General features: G+C 39.7%; 1 protein-coding gene and 1 long non-coding RNA gene across 2 annotated transcripts; one reads left to right on the top strand and one right to left on the bottom strand.

The window, feature by feature from the left end:
* On the bottom strand, positions 1-7,827 carry syt4 (synaptotagmin IV). Its single transcript, XM_005465804.4, has 5 exons — positions 7,509-7,827; positions 4,944-5,560; positions 4,525-4,848; positions 1,714-1,834; positions 1-1,286 (listed from the first exon to the last, which is right to left on the bottom strand). The coding sequence occupies exons 1-5, from the start codon at positions 7,540-7,542 to the stop codon at positions 967-969; spliced, it is 1,416 nt and encodes a 471-aa protein (XP_005465861.1). The 5' UTR covers positions 7,543-7,827; the 3' UTR covers positions 1-966.
* Positions 7,828-13,144: 5,317 nt separating this feature from the next.
* Positions 13,145-16,160, top strand: LOC112846228 (uncharacterized). The gene is made up of 3 exons (XR_003219096.1): positions 13,145-13,296; positions 15,968-16,039; positions 16,130-16,160. It is a non-coding gene; the product is annotated as an uncharacterized LOC112846228 (long non-coding RNA).
* Positions 16,161-16,998: the final 838 nt, after the last annotated feature.

The raw sequence follows: 16,998 nt of genomic DNA on the forward strand, positions 1-16,998 counted from the left end.
TTTTCTTTCTCAGAACTTGCCATATTTTATAAGTACATACATTTACATTTCAGCCGTCTTTGTGCTCACAGTAAAGGGGACAAAACACAACGTAAATATTATGCGGCTTCCATCTCTTTAACGCTAACACACAAACACACACACACACAAACTCACACAGTGGTGTCGGGACACTTTATTCGAAAGACGCGCACCCTCTCACAGGTGTGTAAATGCATCCACAATTACTGTCCCCGATGCAGTCAGTCAGCTCCAATCTATTCTCCAACCACCTAATTTAGGCTTTCTTGCACTTAAGAAAATGATATATGAAATACCACTTATACTTACAAAACATGTTCAACAAACCAAGAGTACAAATAAAAAAAAGATAAATAAAAACAGTCTACATCTTTATGATGAAAACATTGTCATTATAAAATAAACTTTAATAATAATCCACTTTTTTACAGCTGTGTCAGATGTGGTTCATTCTGGTTTTCATATGATGGAATATAGGTTACTATTTATAGGAGGAAGAGCTGAAGAAAGAGAAGAAGAAGAAGAAGAGGAAAAGAAGAAGAGTAATAGCAACATTAAAGACATTCTGCACTGCACACGGCTACAGTGACAATTGGTTGCTGCCATGTAGATGATGCTGCATGTTTCCAGGTGATTTTCAGTGACAGTCTTTGGAATCGTTTAAAGCTTTGGGGTTCCTGTTGTCATGCCCCTGCCCTCCCACTGAACCCCAAATACTTCAAAGATAGGTGATTGAATGAATGAACGATTGAATGATGACATCACTTGAAATGAACCCCTCCCACACACATCAAAGTCCACTCCCCCCTTATTCAACCCGCCCTCATTTTAAGTCCATTGGTTACTGGCAAGCAGGATGTTGGATCCCGCCCATCCTCATTCCATCCCTCTCGTGGTTGAACCAGATCAGATAAGGATGACAGGAGCCACCAACACCCCAACTTTCTAATCCTCTGACATGACATGCCACTTGGCGATCTGGCGACGCGGGTGGTCGCAGATCTCCCTCCAGTGCTCCCCAGGAGTACCTGCCGCCGATGTGCCCAGCACAAGGCGCCCAATGATGGTGTTGGGGCAGCGTGAGTTGCCCATGTCTGAGTCCATCAGCAGTAGCTCCACGCTGGTGTCCCTCAGGCCCTCTTCGGAGGGTAGATCGAAGACAAAGAGCTCATTAAACACCGGGTTAGGCGAGCTTTTCTTCACATGGGTTTTCTTCTTGCATACGCGCTTCTTTCCATGATACATGTTCACCTTGACATATGGATCTGGAGGAGAAGAACGACAAGAGTTGAGCAAGAAAAGCCACAGTGACTATCCATGCCTGCGGCAGCTGCAGAGTGGCACATTATTTCTAAACCAGATCAATACAGCAATCAATAGAGCGGAAATGATGGATGTTAGTGATGAGGACAAAAGAGGCTGGCTGTGTAAACACTGTGTGTGTACGTGTGTGTGTGCTTGTCACTAAAGTGCTCTCTATCACATCCTGATCAGATTACTTTGGTGCGGTGGCGGTGCCATTAGCGCAACTATCACAGCATCTAAAGCAGTCCGGGATGCACAGCAGGAAGAGCAAAATGATTTTGGTTTCATCCCTTTACCGTTATGAAGAAGAAATACATTCAAGCCTACAGTTATACTGAGATGGACATGGATTGCATATTAAAATGGTTCAGTTAAAAGCCTGTGTACCTGTAGGTCCATTGTTTTCAGTCTTGGGGAGGTGGCGAGCTTTGAGAACAACTACAGTCAGAGTGTTGGTGGTGGACTGGTAACACAGGGACAGCAATAACTCACCACGACCTGAAGATTTCTGTGGAGAGGAGAAGAATGGATAAAGGTTAAAAAAACAGAAGAAGCAAAAATCGGCAGAGCAAACAAAGCAAACATTTGTAAGTGAGACTTACACTGAAGAAACCCTAAATCCAGTGTGTCCTTTCATGTTTTTCAATTCTACTTAACAAGCAGTCATTTGTAAAGTTGTTATTCTGTTGTCAAGTTAATACATTTCAGTAGGTTAAATTAATCAGAAGAACGCATCCACTTAGTATATATTAAATGAATTAGCACAATAGGGCGTGGTAGTTATGAAATCTATCCAATAATGAATAACCTACAAAATAACGAGCTACAAAACTGTTTGTGGTGGTGGTGGTGGTGTTGCTGCTGCCCGTGCAGCAAATGGTGTCAGTCCTGACAGCTTGAGACACTGCCGGCTAAATAATCATCACCTGCTTATGTGGTACATATTCATATTTAACACACACAAAATGTGTCACTGAGAAGCTCCCAATCTTCTCTACACTTTGTTGCTGCTGCCACAGTTTGCTCATGCACATACACATCCATGCCCGCACCCCGTGAGAGTCGGCACCTCAGATGGTTGCGATCGCACCTCAGAGGCTAGCAGGCTCATGGTTGCCACGGCAATGAGAAGTAGCACACAGACAACTTCTAGCAATGACCTGATGTTCAGGTCTAAATCCAAAAGGATTGCCTGTTATTTTTAGTCTTATTTGTTTGTTTATTTGTATATTTATTTATTTATTGTTTCTGTACTTCCAGAGCGAAAGCATGGTTGTGATGGCTGTGTCTCTTATTTTCTGGTGTATTGATTCTTTAAACTACTGGGTGGTCACACATACACAAAACTACACAAAGCAATGAGACAAAATGTATGCCACACAGACAAAGAGAGCCACCACCCTGTAAGGCAAGGGCTGCAACTTTTAAGACACAACTGCATGCGCCTCTCACGCTGATGTGGAGAAAATGGTTCTGTTTAATCATTGTCCCTTTGTACACTGTAAATCCATGTTACAAGGCCAACAAGCTGCGTTCTCCGCCCTTTTATTTGCATATGAAATGTTTCTCATTCTGACAAGTTCAGCTGCGGCATAGCAAATAAAAGAAAGAAATTAAGGATTTTCTTCAGCAAAAGAATCCAGAAATAACCCGCTGCAAAGCAATTTCATGAATTCTAAAACTAATTTTTAGCTGATTTCACAGGTTCTTATTCATCCTTACTATAAAGCTTTGCGAGATTTCTCTCCTCTGGGACCCAGATGAGAAATGGAATTGATGAAATACAGTTTGTCTCAGCATGGGGTGAAGAGAAGAGAGATAAGAAATCTTATCCTCTTGAAGAGAGACGAGTGGAGATGGGATAAACCCTTTATACTTCACAGACTTCCATTTCCTAGCACTTCCCTAGAGTACGATATGGTACCAGAGACCATTAAAGACGTTGCACGTAGCTCATATTCCTTCTGAGAAACTACAAATATGCATGAACATATCCACATCTACCACACAGGCAAAGAGCTTCCAATATCACCTCACACGTCTATAATTACACAATGAGAGATGCTCATGCATGGCCATACCATTTAATACCAGTCGATAGAGTGGTGCTCTATACTATACCACAGGCCAATGATAAGCACAAGGATATCCTTTTACTTATATTTAATTTAGCCAAACCAGGAGTCATTTAGGCTAATGCATTTAGAGGAAATGAAGACATATTATACTCATGGGTGTCAAAGTACTCAATACATTAAATGACACTGCTGCATGTTTGTGGTCCTCACAGATGCCAGGAACACCAAGCCTGGAGTGGAAACCTACTGATCACTTGCCCACAGATCTATAATGATGTAGTGTTGTTATCATCTGACCTTCTGAGAATGTCGCCATGATAGCATGGTTCACAGGGTGGCATTATCGTTTTAACTGTGTGATGCACTAAAGGAAAGGTATGTAGGGAGGATGTCATGTAAAGCAGTTCCAGCTCTTAAATGCAATGAGCAGATGAAATGACTTTTTCATTTTTGGTTAATGCAGTGAAAGAAAATAACGGACCCTAAAAAAGCTGATGAAAAACGTAAAAAATAAATACCAAAAGCATCCATGTATCCAAAGCAGTTAATTTAGGCCGAAGCCAGGAGCTCAGTGTCAACGTGCAAATCCATATTCCTGTAACAGATCTCATTTCTCTCTCCACAGAGTGATATATAACCTCTCTGCTTTCTCCTCTGGTTTCATATAATACTAAAATCATTTCTAAACCAACTAGAGGCTGTTATGATAGTTATTCCACTGGTATATACCAATTAAATTTTAATTTAAAACTTCCATCTAAGATAGAGATCACACAATTAGAATGAGATTAATCATTTTTATTAAGAGGCTTTGGAATTGATAAAATGGTGGGCTTGCATTTGGATGATTTACATATTATTATATTTTAGAATTTAAATGACTTTTAAGATTATTTATTGATTATGATGGTAACAGTGGAAGTAATTAGTTTACTCTGCTGAATTGGACTAAGCTGTTCTGCTGTAATGCTTTTAGGGAGTGGTGGTGTAGACAGAGATAGTGTGATGAAAAAAAGCTGAGTCACTATCAGAGCAGTTGTAGAATTAAAATTGATTTCACTGAATGACTTTATATATGAAATACAACACTAAGGGTTCAAACATTTGTTCCAAATCTTACCTTGACATTTCTCTTGATTATCTCTCGGCTCATGAGGACACGCCCCTCAGACAAGTCGATCCCAGACAGGGGAACAAGGGTCTCGCCAATGACTTCATCACGAGAGAACCGGTCAAAGCTCAGCACCATGAAGTGAAGGGCCAACTCTGACACACGAGCAAGTGAGATGCCGTAGAAGCTGAAGGTCTCATCAAAAGTAGGGTCTAGAGTTTTTCGCAAGACTCTGGTCTTCACCCTGTGCTTTTTCTCCGGCAGTAGGGTCAGCTTGATGTAAGGGTCAGAGGTCAGCGACTGCTCGTCAGTTGGAGTCAGACCATGGGCTTCCTAGAAAAGTGAAAACAATCAAGTATTTATGACTGTATGTATTACAAAGAAGTATTATACTGGTTTTAAAGAACCATCTTAAACATATACAGTACCTTGATATGAACAATGAACGCCTTCCTCTCTGGCTGGTATTCAAGGGAAAAGTGGAGGGTCCCTAGTCCAGCCTCCTTGTCTTCCCCCTGGGGCCTGTCCACAGCTGGGGTGGGTGCTTGGCTGGAGAGAGTACTGGATGGTGAAGGCAGGTCACGGCGGTCCATCACACCAGGCTGGGTGAACCCTGCATGGGGAGAAGGCAGCTCCAGATCTGGGGAGCTCCGCAGCTTCTGGTGGTGATGAAATGGTTTGGTGGTAAAGTTGCCATTCAGATCCCGTTTCTCCAGGTCCAGATGGAGATTTGGCCTTGAGCCATTTGGGCTTGATGCCAGTTTGTCTGTGCCAGCTGCATTCACTGCTGGGGCGGTGTGGCAGTTTCCATTGACATCTGTTTTACTGGTGTCGTTAGCTGATGTGGTGGGAGGCGCAGCAAACTTTTTCTTGCCACTGAGGCTCTCTGGGTAAATGTCGACTCCTTTGAGCATGTGCACAAACTTGTACGGAGGTGTCTTCTGGGACTTGGTGTTTTTACGCTGGCAACAGATCCACGCAAAGGCTGACACAGTGAATACGAGGCCGAAGACACTCACCACAGCAACACCTACTGGCACTGCCACTGTGGAGGAGGAGAGAATGAAGGGAAGGACAGCGGGGGTGTGGGTGGAAAGATGGGGAAAAACAATTCAGCTAAGTAAAAATAAATAATAACTTAACAAAATAAGCAGCAACTGTAAAACAATTTCCATCTCCCAGATTTTATTGTTACACCGAGGCAAGTGAGTCCATTTTGTGATTCTGACTAATGCAGCTGCAGCCTTGACTCAGAGGGAGAACAACGCAATCTGTTCAACTCTGATCAAATCTCGGCATCACTGTTTTCAGATTCCAAACATGGTTACTCTTTATGAACAGGAAACAGGTGGAAAAATAATGAACTTATGGGAAAACTACTCAACGTCTTTTGTGACAAGGTGATCTCTTCATAGCAGCTTTATAAAAACGGCTAAACTCAGATCCAATCATTGTCATGAAAGCATTATAAAGATCAGTGTACACTATTACAAGGAAACAGGCAGATATTGAAAATTTAAATATTTCCAGCGAGAATTTAATACATGTGGTTTGGGCAAATCATTATTTCAACCGTGGTTGTTTCGGCTGGGTGGTCCTGATCTTAGAAACAGTACTTAATAACGCAGATATCTTTAGTCATACTCATCAAGGATGATGGTCACTACTATTGGGATGACTAAGGCGTATTTAGAGACCTAGTTCCTGTCAGTATTCCTTTCATGGTATTGCTGGAGACAGATATTTACAAGTGAATGCTTCAGTTCTTTGTTTTGCAGTGCTGAGCTGTGACTCACCATCAATCAAGCTGCCCTGTCATGTTACCAGATTTAATAGGGTTGCCTCGCAGAGGAAAATGCATACCATTTCCTGCAATTAAGCAGGCGACATAGTGGAAAAGCACTCAGATCAGCCCATATAAAGAAGGAAGAGGTGGAAGTGGCAAGGTGGTGGTTGTGGTAATCAATCACTCTGATACCTATCTTTAAAATCTGCCTTTTTCATATTGTCAACACAATCACGGCTCTGCTTTTGATAATTTGAGAATTAGTACAGTATCACTTATTCACACTTTCCCAAGACAGCCTTTGTGCTGGGGTTATTGTATAGCAAATGTGTTCTGTTAACACACAGCAAGCAATAAGAATATATAGTTCCCTTCTCATTTAAACCTAAATAATTAATCTGTGATCTTCAGAGTTTCTATGGGATTGGGGTGATCTAATAATATTGTAGAGATCTCCGTTCATATAGTTTTTTAATATTGTAGGCTGATTTTGGCTGTGTAATAATCTGAAAATACAACGAAATTCACTTTATCCATGAGTAAGCAGCATGTTCATTTCACTTTTAGATCACAGCACTTACACATATGGTATACTCTGCTTTTTTCATGAATATTTCAGCCCAGTAGCTGTCCTGGGTGGGATGGCTTTCAAGGCAGCAACAACAGACAGATGGATGAGGCAACGGGAGGGCGGTGAGGTAGCAGCTGAACCGAGAGGAAAATAAAGAAAACAAACAGGTGCTTTCCTGGCTTTACCTGCGCTGTAGTAACACCTAGAATACAAAAATAGTGACTTCATTGTTGCACCCATTAATATCGCACTGAATAATGAGCTCCACCCTTTCCTGATAATTAGCTGTCGCCCTTTGGCCAGCTGCAAAATGGAGGAATGAAGTCCACCCAAACACGTTGTTTTTACGACACACTGCGCGAGCCATTCGCGGAATACTAGTTACACGCCCTACAAAACTAGGAAACAACGAAGAAGAAAAAGAAAAGATGAAGAAGAAGCCAACATTTAGAAAGTCAGCTAAATTCGAAATCCATAAATTAGCTTCTGGCCACTTCCAGCCAGTGCTAGCTAACACTTTTAGGATGAGTCACGCGGCACCTTTAGAAGAAACCAGCAGCCAGCTCAGACATCCACGCCTGGGCTTTTCTCGATGAAAACGATATCCGTGAAGTTTTGAGCAAGATTTGGACTCACCGAGCTGAGCTCCATCGTCCACCATTGGAGCCATGGTCGCTATCCAAGGTGCTGAACAAGGTCCGTCTGCTTCAACGCTTCAGCTTCGGCGCTGCTGTCTGTAGCGGAGCCGCTCCTCTGATGCTAAGCTCGTGCGGTTTTTCTCAGATTTTATTAATAATACAAAAGTCTCTGTAATGCTTCAATAATTAAAAACCAAACAGGATTTCCCAGAGAGAAGTATGGGCTGATGCTCTGTTCTCAGCCTGCTGCTGTTACTCCGTGATGCGTGAGTGTGTCTCTGAGGCGGCAACACCCCGTTTCTTCTCTCTCTCTCTCTCACTCACTCACTCACTCACTCTCTCTCACTCTCTGTTCCCCAGCCCCCCGCCTCCTCCCCCACGGTAAGGCTGAGCTCATCAGTGCTGACGCAGTAGTGACGGAGGCTGGCTGTGAAATCAGGACCCCCGGTGAAGCAGCACAACAGGGTTGCCAATTTTCTTGATTGATTGCTAGGAATTGAACACTCTCCTTGTGCGTCTTCTTCATCCGTGTTTATGTGATGTGGTTGTGTGTGTGTGTGTGTGTGTGTGTGTACATCCTTAGTCCATACGACTGCTGTATTGTTATTGTGGTCATATCATTCATTAACATAACTGAGATGTATTTATGCAGTTATGCTTTACTCTGATGAAATCATAATTTTTAAGTAAAAGGTGATTATATTACAGTCCTGTAGGGGCTAGAGCAACCGCTATAGGAAACAACAGGAAACACAATAATACAGACTACGAAAAACAATTGTAATGTTAAATGGCTTTTTAATAACAACATAAAAATACTTTTATGAAGTCTTGACCACAACAAAACTTATCCACTACTTGGATAACCTAAGTGAAAGGTACCAGACAGGTTATAGGAGCATGATGTACACTGTAAAAAAAATCCTAATATAAAAGTATTTTTACTGTGTATTTTACAGTTTTGTTCTGTTCTTCTAGAATATCATTAAATTTACATAAATAGACTGTGATTTCACATTTCAAATGTAAATTAACGTAAAATCACTGTAATGTAATAAAACATAATTTTCTTGTGTTTTAAATGTATTTGTCTGTACATATGCATATTTAGATTGCTAAAATACATTCACAAATGTATCATGATTTCACAAATATGTGTCCGTTATTTGAAAGATTGAACTGTTAAATTCAAATGTAATGCTATGGAAAAATATATAAAATGATTCTCATAAACTTTTTTTACATCAAATAATAATTATTATTAGTGCTGTTTAGGGCGATCGTGGCTCAAGAGTTGGCAGTTTGCCCTGTAATCAGAAGGTTGCCGGTTCGAGCCCCGGCTCGGACACTCTCGGTCGTTGTGTCCTTGGTCAAGACACTTCACCTACTGGTAATGACTAGAGGGGCCGATGGTGCGATATAGCAACCTCGCCTCTGTCAGAATGTCCCAGGGCATGCAATCCATTATTATTTAAACCAACTGTTAACTGTATATTTCTGTACATTTAAGTATTATTATTCATATTGCCACATTCACTGACCTTGTTTATAGGTAATTTCATTGTTTAATCACATTAACATGTTCCTAATTTAATGTTTAAAAGCACTTTAAAAAGGCAAAATCCCATGTAAAATTAGGTCAACAAACTGTATTGTCATTACTGAAAATAACCGTATTTTTATGAGAAAGTTATTTTCTGTTATTTTATGGTATTATTTTGGCGCCCCAGCTGCCGGAATATTACTGTTTTTCTAGGATTTTTTTTTTAACAGTGTAGGCCCTACACTGACGGTCACCTATGGTTTCTGAACCAATTCAGTTGCATGAGAGAAGACAGCTGACAGGAGATGACTTCTTACAGATACAAGCAATTACTGAGCAATGGAAGAAACACTTTCAGAACATCTTAAGCCAAGAAGAACAAAAGTACACAACTGCAGTACATGCACTCAGCAAGTCTGCAAACTAGATGTGGTGCTTGAGCAAGCAGGCATATTTAGTAGAGAGGCCTATATCACAGCAGTTCATCTCAGGTGGGCTGGAATATAATTGCAGAAGAGAGGCTGCCTATAGCCATATATTATGGAGAATTGTCTTATGTTAAAGGACCAAAGGGAAGACCAAAAGATAGGATAAGATAGATAGAAAGATATTTTAACATTCTGAAACACACAGGGACCCTGAAACCTGGGAGGCACAAGAAATACAGAGATCAAATTGGTGCAATAGTTGATTGTCAAATCAACTATTAATGCTGTTGAGGACAGATGTCAACAATGTTATGTTGCTGCAAACATCAGTTGGAACATATCTTCCAACTACATGGCCAAACAATACAACAGATGTGGAAAACTTGACTGAGTACAAGTGAGCATGCTCCAGTCACTGTCTACATAAAAAAAATGATGGGCTGTCACTGATGATAATGATGATGACGATGATGATGCTGAATAGTGTTACCTTTACTATTTGCCATCTTCCAAACTATCCACATCACAGTAATACTCAATAAAGGGTATATAGAAATTGTAACATATATCCACATATATATGTTAAAGTAGGCTTACTGGCATAATGTGTATCCCTGTATCCACAAACAGGACTTGATGTGCATACACAAGATCATTTCTTTGGAAAAAGAAATATATATAAACACATTTAACATTTTATATAGTCAAATTCTGACCTCTGGTGTCGATTGTAAAGAATGCATTTCTCCTAAAAATGAAAGAAAAATCAATGGCAGTGTGACTTCAACTAACAGATGTGCACTTAAAAGGAACGCGTGCTTAGAAAAACGAGATCAATCAACCTTCTGAAAAACTACAAAAATATTTTAAAGCAATAAAAATATTATTTTGCATATATGCATTTTAAATTGTATTATATTAATTTATTGCATAAAAATGTATGCAAATTTTGCCATTGCCATTAAATTGTTATGTTATGCCATGGAGGTGGGCTTCCCTGCTGTCCCCGCAACCTGACCTCAGATAATCAGAAGAAACTGCTTTGATGATTTATTGTTTGCCTTTATTTTAGATTTCAACTTTTATTGAAATGGTTGTCATACATTTTCAAACAATGTGCATCATTCATAATGCACGGCACAATGTGCCACACCGTTCTGTTGCATTGTATTAGGTTTTTTTTTTTTTTATTAGGTTATCATATTATATTTAACATTGAATTTTCCTTCTTCACTGTCTGTTTGGAGTATAACCTGAATAGTTCATAATGCATGATGTGAGGTGCCACACAGTTAAGTGGAATAATTTATTATTGAAGAATGTGATGCCTTTTGTCAGAGTTTTTGACATTGTCCATTAAATCTCCAATTTAACTTGATACCTGAGTGTTTTGTTTTTTTTTTACTTTTAGACTAGTTGATTGGCTAGTCAGTGCTTCTTCAGGTCAGAGAATGAGGGCGTTTTCGCCTTTGTTCACAGAGATTTCTATACAATCTATCTCTCTGAAAGCACACAACCGCCCCCTGCTGGCCATTACAAGAATCCTGGTTCAAGGATCTTTAACTTGGTAAAACATTATATGTGTTAAATGGCTGCCAAGTAAAGTCTAAAAAGAAGTTTGCAGATTAATACTGACCCTTTCCCTGTTTTAAAACTTTTTTCATTTTTTACACCCTCAAAAGGATTAGTCAACACTAATACACCTATTTCCTAATAAAATGAAGTCAAATGATTAGCGTGAAACTTCAATAAAGCTTTTGTGGTGGGGCGTGGTCTGTGGTGCCGTGCAGACGCACTTGCACGGCATCTGCAGATCACGCTCGCGGTGTTAAATCACGGGGAAGCAGGGTTGAGAGTGTTGTTGTGGTGGTGTGACAAATGTAAAAATAAAGATGGCTCAAAACACGGATCGGTGGTCCCGCCATGCCTTATTCACACCACAGCTTTATTTTCCAATTAATCTTGAACTGGTTCCTGTTATCAAACTCAACCCTGTCGACTGATCATACCGGAGTCATGTGAAATAAAAATCAGTTTAAGTTATTGAGCTTTTCTTAATTACTGCTAGATGGTCATTTCCAGCAGTGATGTTTTAAAACAATACATCTGTTGGTGTATTGTCTCCTGCTGTTGTTTCTCTTTCAAATTTGTTTCTTTAGAGCACCTTATCTAACATTGTGTGCAAGCCTTTCCTCTCCATGTCTTGGAGCTAGCACTGCATCAGATGGTGTGTTGCCTCTTGCTGTTCCTTCTCTTTAAGTACTTCTGCATTCCTTCATCCAACATGACTCGTATGCCTTCACTATTTTTCTCTGTGACTTTGCCCTGCATTGTATTTCTTGGCGCATAACTTCCATTTTATAAAGTTTGCACTGCAGCAGTTGGTGAGTTGCCTCCTGCTGTTCTTTTTCTTTTAAGCATTTGTGTATTTCTTTGTATTTCTTTATTGAACATTGTGTGCAAGCCTTGATTTTTCCTCTCCATATCTTGGATCTTGAACTGCATTTCTTGGTGTACAGCTTCCAGCTGAGCTTCCATATATTGAAGTTTGTACTGCATATGTTACTGTATTACCTCCTGCTCCTTTTTCTCTTTTAGCTTCTCTGTATTCATTCCCAGTGCTTTATCAGACATTATTTTCCTTTGTATTTAATTTTGTTCTCCATGTCGTGGAACTTGCATATCAGTGTACTTCTCCTCTGCATGAGTTTTCTCCAGGTGTAGTTTTCCTCGCTACATTAATCAAACTCCCTTCTGAGGATTATAAAATCACTCCTCTGAGGAGCAATGGGGTGAGCATTTTTTTCTTGGCTGTTTTTTTTTTCAGAGACATTTTAGTAGCTCAATAAAATTTTTCAAATTTTTCTTAGTTGATTGATAGCTGTGAGCATGAAAGCTTAAAATGGTTAACCTTAAAGTTTCTCTTGCCTACTTATGAGTTATAACAAAAGGGATGTTTGATGTAAGATTCTAATGATGTCACTAAGCTGCTGGTAAGGTCAACAATTCACATGCAAATTAGGTAGTCACAGGCAATGTTCCCTCTAATTTTTCATGTGTCTGAGCGAACACACAAACTCCCTGAGCGATCCCTTGGACCACTGTGAGCGACATCAGACGTGTGCACTGTGGTCACGCCAGCATCTAATCCATCCAAGTTACATGGTTTATTACAATAATCAAATTACAGCATTTACATTTATGTTAGACTACTTTTAATTAACTGCTTTAGCCCACTTACAATGAAAATTTAAAAAATCTTGTTCATGACCTGTGTAGTATGTTAACACTATTGGAAGTAAAAATAACTTTAACTCCAATTTTGAAAACACAACTTTTTCTTTTTCTTTCTTCATAAAGCTCTGACTTGTATTATGAGTCTGAGTCTGTGGTCTGGGAGAGAGTCCTGTAACTCTCTGTCTGCAAAATACAGTATATAATGACCAATGCTGGGCAATTAATTATATAGTTACTACTTCAAAGAAGTAACTCAGTTTGGCAAACAACAAAGTTTTTTGCAGCTATTTATTTTTTTTAATGCAGCCAAGGCGTTTTTAAATAAACATTTCAAACTATTAACAGAACAATCAGCTGTTCTGCATCAAATCTGATGCCACACAAATTATTTGTGCCACTCCAAAAAATAATTTCTGTCCACTATGAGATAAAGGAGAACAACAGCCTGATCATTCATCCCAACAGCAGTTAGACTCTATAACTCCTCAATCACAATGTCATAAGTCACTGGACACTGTGAACATCCACGGTCACCACTTCATGCATAATGGACCTTCCATGTGTATGGACATGTGCAGGTATATATGTATGTATATGTATACATATGTATATTTAGTGTCTACATGTGTGTGTGTACATGTCTATAAATAGGAATAGTAGTAGTGGTACAATAGCTATATCAAGCGAAATAGTTTATGTCTTGCATATTTCCAACCATATCCATAATCACATACTGTGTATGCTACCATTGTATATAGTGTATTATCTTACTTTTTTCATTGATTGTACTTATTTGTATTTTTTTTGTATTTCCTTCTGATATCTGTACCTGAGCTGAGGTGACGCAAAAATTTCCCCGTCGTGGGATCAATAAAGTCTTATCTTATCTTATCTCTCTCTGATACCTGCAGGCCTGACAACAGGAGATGTATCACTCCTGTAACACCTGTAACATTCAGCAGCCGCCTCATTGTTCTGACACACCAACAAAACTATTGACTACACTACACACTAACTACACAAGATTTGCGCTAAACGTCTCAAATCTCTCACATCTCAGAACACCGCCGTCACTCCTAAAACTTCCCCCCGTTTCTTAACAACTAGATGCCACGTTGCCATATCATTTTTTGATTGGTCGACACGGTAATTTTTTCGACCAATAGGAAAGGGTGGGGGGTTTTTGGTGTTGTGTTTGCTCACAGGCAGAGAGTGCTTTCGAGCGGTTTCCTTATAAAACGCCGTTTTTACCGTTTCTTCCCGCAGTAAATATAAACAACGATAGTATTCAGGAAGAAAACCAAACATTGCAAAAAAATTTTTTATCATAACTCTGATTTTACGTGGCCTCTCAACACAATTTAAAAACTGGTATAAAGTCCACACTTTTTCCGTCAATTGTTCTGTCTGTCCTGCTCACATCTCCAATGGTTGTACACGTTGTCATTAATGTGGCTTCACTGCACATCAGCCACGCCGCTTTGCTAGCTAAAACACCGGTGTCGGCACATAAGGACGCTGTCATAGCCTGTCAACGACGTTGATTGGCTGCGTGTATACGAATGTGAATCACATTATTGGCTGGACTATAGGATAAGGTGGCATCGTTCTAATCCCATACAGGAGCAGCCAGTCACTTACTGACTAACACTGCAAAACAGAATTCTTAAAGTTTTAATTTTAATTTCAATTCAGGTTAGATTTTTTTTGTGCGCAACGCAGATTTTCTGTGCGCAGAGACCGTGCCAGCAGTGCGCAATTGCGCACGTGCGCAGCTTAGAGGGAACATTGAAAGACTCTTAAAGCACGGACAAGGGTTAAAACCTGTTGTTTTACCATTTGTGAGGTAAAACTGTGGAACAGTTTTCCTGTGGACCTACAGCAATGTTCAAGCATTAGTCAGTTCACAAAGATGTTTCAAAAACTGCTTTTGGAAGAAAATGAAAGTAATAAAGTTGTAGACTTTTAGTCAAGACCGCCTAAACCAAGACCAAGACAATACCAAGATTAGAGGGTATCGAGACTAAGACAAGACAAGACCAAGACCAAGACAGAGACAAAAAGGTCTTTAAACTGTAGCCAGATGCTGCTTTGTTTATAGGTGTCAGGCATATTTATGTGTTTTTGCGATGCACTCGCACAGCCCTCCTCACCGCTGTCTACTGTCTCACTCACTTACTGAGAGGACAGACGCACGCTTCACTTGACTGCAAAGCAGATAATGCTATTAGAAATTGAAATAAAGTAGAAAAACTTATTTTTTGGCATACAAATTACTTTTTTTCGTGTTACATTGTCTGTGTTTGACGATATGTGCTGATTTTTCACATGTGATAGCAGAACTGAATTGAGCATGCACAGGATGAGTCACATCATTTGAAACTTAGCCCTGATTGGAGAAATTGGAAGTGTTACAACTGACCCACGTTACAACTATCCCCGGTCTCCCCTATTATGTCTGTGTTAAATATACAAGTTGTGGCCATTTTCACAAGATTTGATTGTTTAAAATTCACATGGACAAAGTAAGGATTCTGGGGGACATGAGGTGTGCTCCAGCAAATATTTCCTCTGTGGTCCCATTAAAGATGGATTTAAACATGAAGAGTGTGAGATGGCAAAAGCAAAGACATTCTGTACTTAATCAGAAGTACAGATATTAGTGGCAAAACCACTCCAGTAAAAGTAGCTCTTTGGAGGATTTTTCTACCAGCTATTTTTGTGCAAAGCTAATTGAACCTTGTGCTATATTAATGTATCATTAAAGTAACATTAATACATAAGAAAATGACCTTTACTTCTTTAAATTTTAATTTTCATAAATATACTCAGCTTGAATCAGTTTGGTAGAACATGAGCAGAGAAAAAGACGAAAGATTTTAAAATATCTCTACATTGTAGAGAGCGACTCTAAACAGAAAATGAGTAAGGAACGGGTTAAAGTGGGATTCAGCAGGTGGGGGAACTCTAAAATTGGTTGTAGTGGCTCAACAAGAGGTTAAGAATCGCAATTTCTATTCAAAGCTTCAGTAAATTTTCTTTGTGTCCAGGCTGTGATCAGCTGATCTGGGCTGCTGGTGCTTTCAGGTCCTGATCTGAATTAGACAGGTTTCAAGAATTTCGAGTGCTCAGGCAAAATAGAAAAGTGCTGTACAAGAACCAGTCCATTTACCATTTGGTTTACTAGCTGGCAAAATGTTGAAATTGATCAAAAAATATACTTTTCTTTTTCTTCTTGTTCATCCACAGATTCATTGAGAGTAACAAACTAGAGACTACATCCAAATATGCCTTCAGAGGACTCAGGGACCTGACTCACTTGTATGTTCCAGTGACTGAAAATACAACTGTTATCTGTTATACATGATTTAATGATGTCTCTTTTTCATAATCAACTGCATTTGTTTCCAGGTCTTTGGCAAACAATAACATTAAAGCCTTGTCCCAGGGACCTCCTCATTGACCTTGACTCCCTTATAGAGCTGTAAGTTTGTACATAGTAATAGGAAAATAGTGTGCTGTGTAATTCTTGCAGTCTGTCTTTCTCCCAGTTTAGCCGTGAAATACAATATGTTTTCTACAGTCATTGGTTACAACAGAAAGCAGAAGTTTAAATTTGGGTGTTACTTTGCCCAGGCTGCTACCATAGAAGAAGAATGTAGACCAATAGTACCTTAACGATTTCCACTGATCGTTTCTGTGTAAATCTCAGCTGAGATCAGGATGAGAGAACTCAGCACAGTCTTTCTAAGTTGTGTAGAGGTTATTCATTTAACGTGGCTTTGTTGGTTTGTGAAAAATACATTTCCCGATGTTCCTTTCCACAGATTTCATCCTTCATCAGTCTGTGGCCTCAGAATCGTTGTCTGTTGACACATTCAGCTATAAGAATGATGTCTACATGGCCATTTCTGCTCCCAGCACAGAGAGCTGTATGATTTTCCAGTGGGACCACATAGAAATGAACTTCAGGACTTATGATAACATCACAGGTAAAGTTTGATTTCGACTTCTGCAGGAAATGTGTCCTAACTTACTACATAACTGGAAACCCCTCTTGATCCTGCAGCGCAACCTTCTAACCATTTAAGTCCTCGCAGGCTGTGTCGACCCAACGTGTAGTTACATCTCTCAGGAGGTGCATGTCAGGTTACGTGGAAGGTTGGGTGAAGGGTTAAAGGGAGTTTCCAGTGACACTGTAAGTTAGGAAGTCTAAATCACACATTAGGCTAACAAACACTCCCAGAATGCTCCCAGTTTCATTCTCACGCGATTCATGT

This window comes from Oreochromis niloticus, linkage group LG3 (genome assembly GCF_001858045.2).
Source record: "Oreochromis niloticus isolate F11D_XX linkage group LG3, O_niloticus_UMD_NMBU, whole genome shotgun sequence".
Classification (NCBI taxonomy): domain Eukaryota; kingdom Metazoa; phylum Chordata; class Actinopteri; order Cichliformes; family Cichlidae; genus Oreochromis; species Oreochromis niloticus.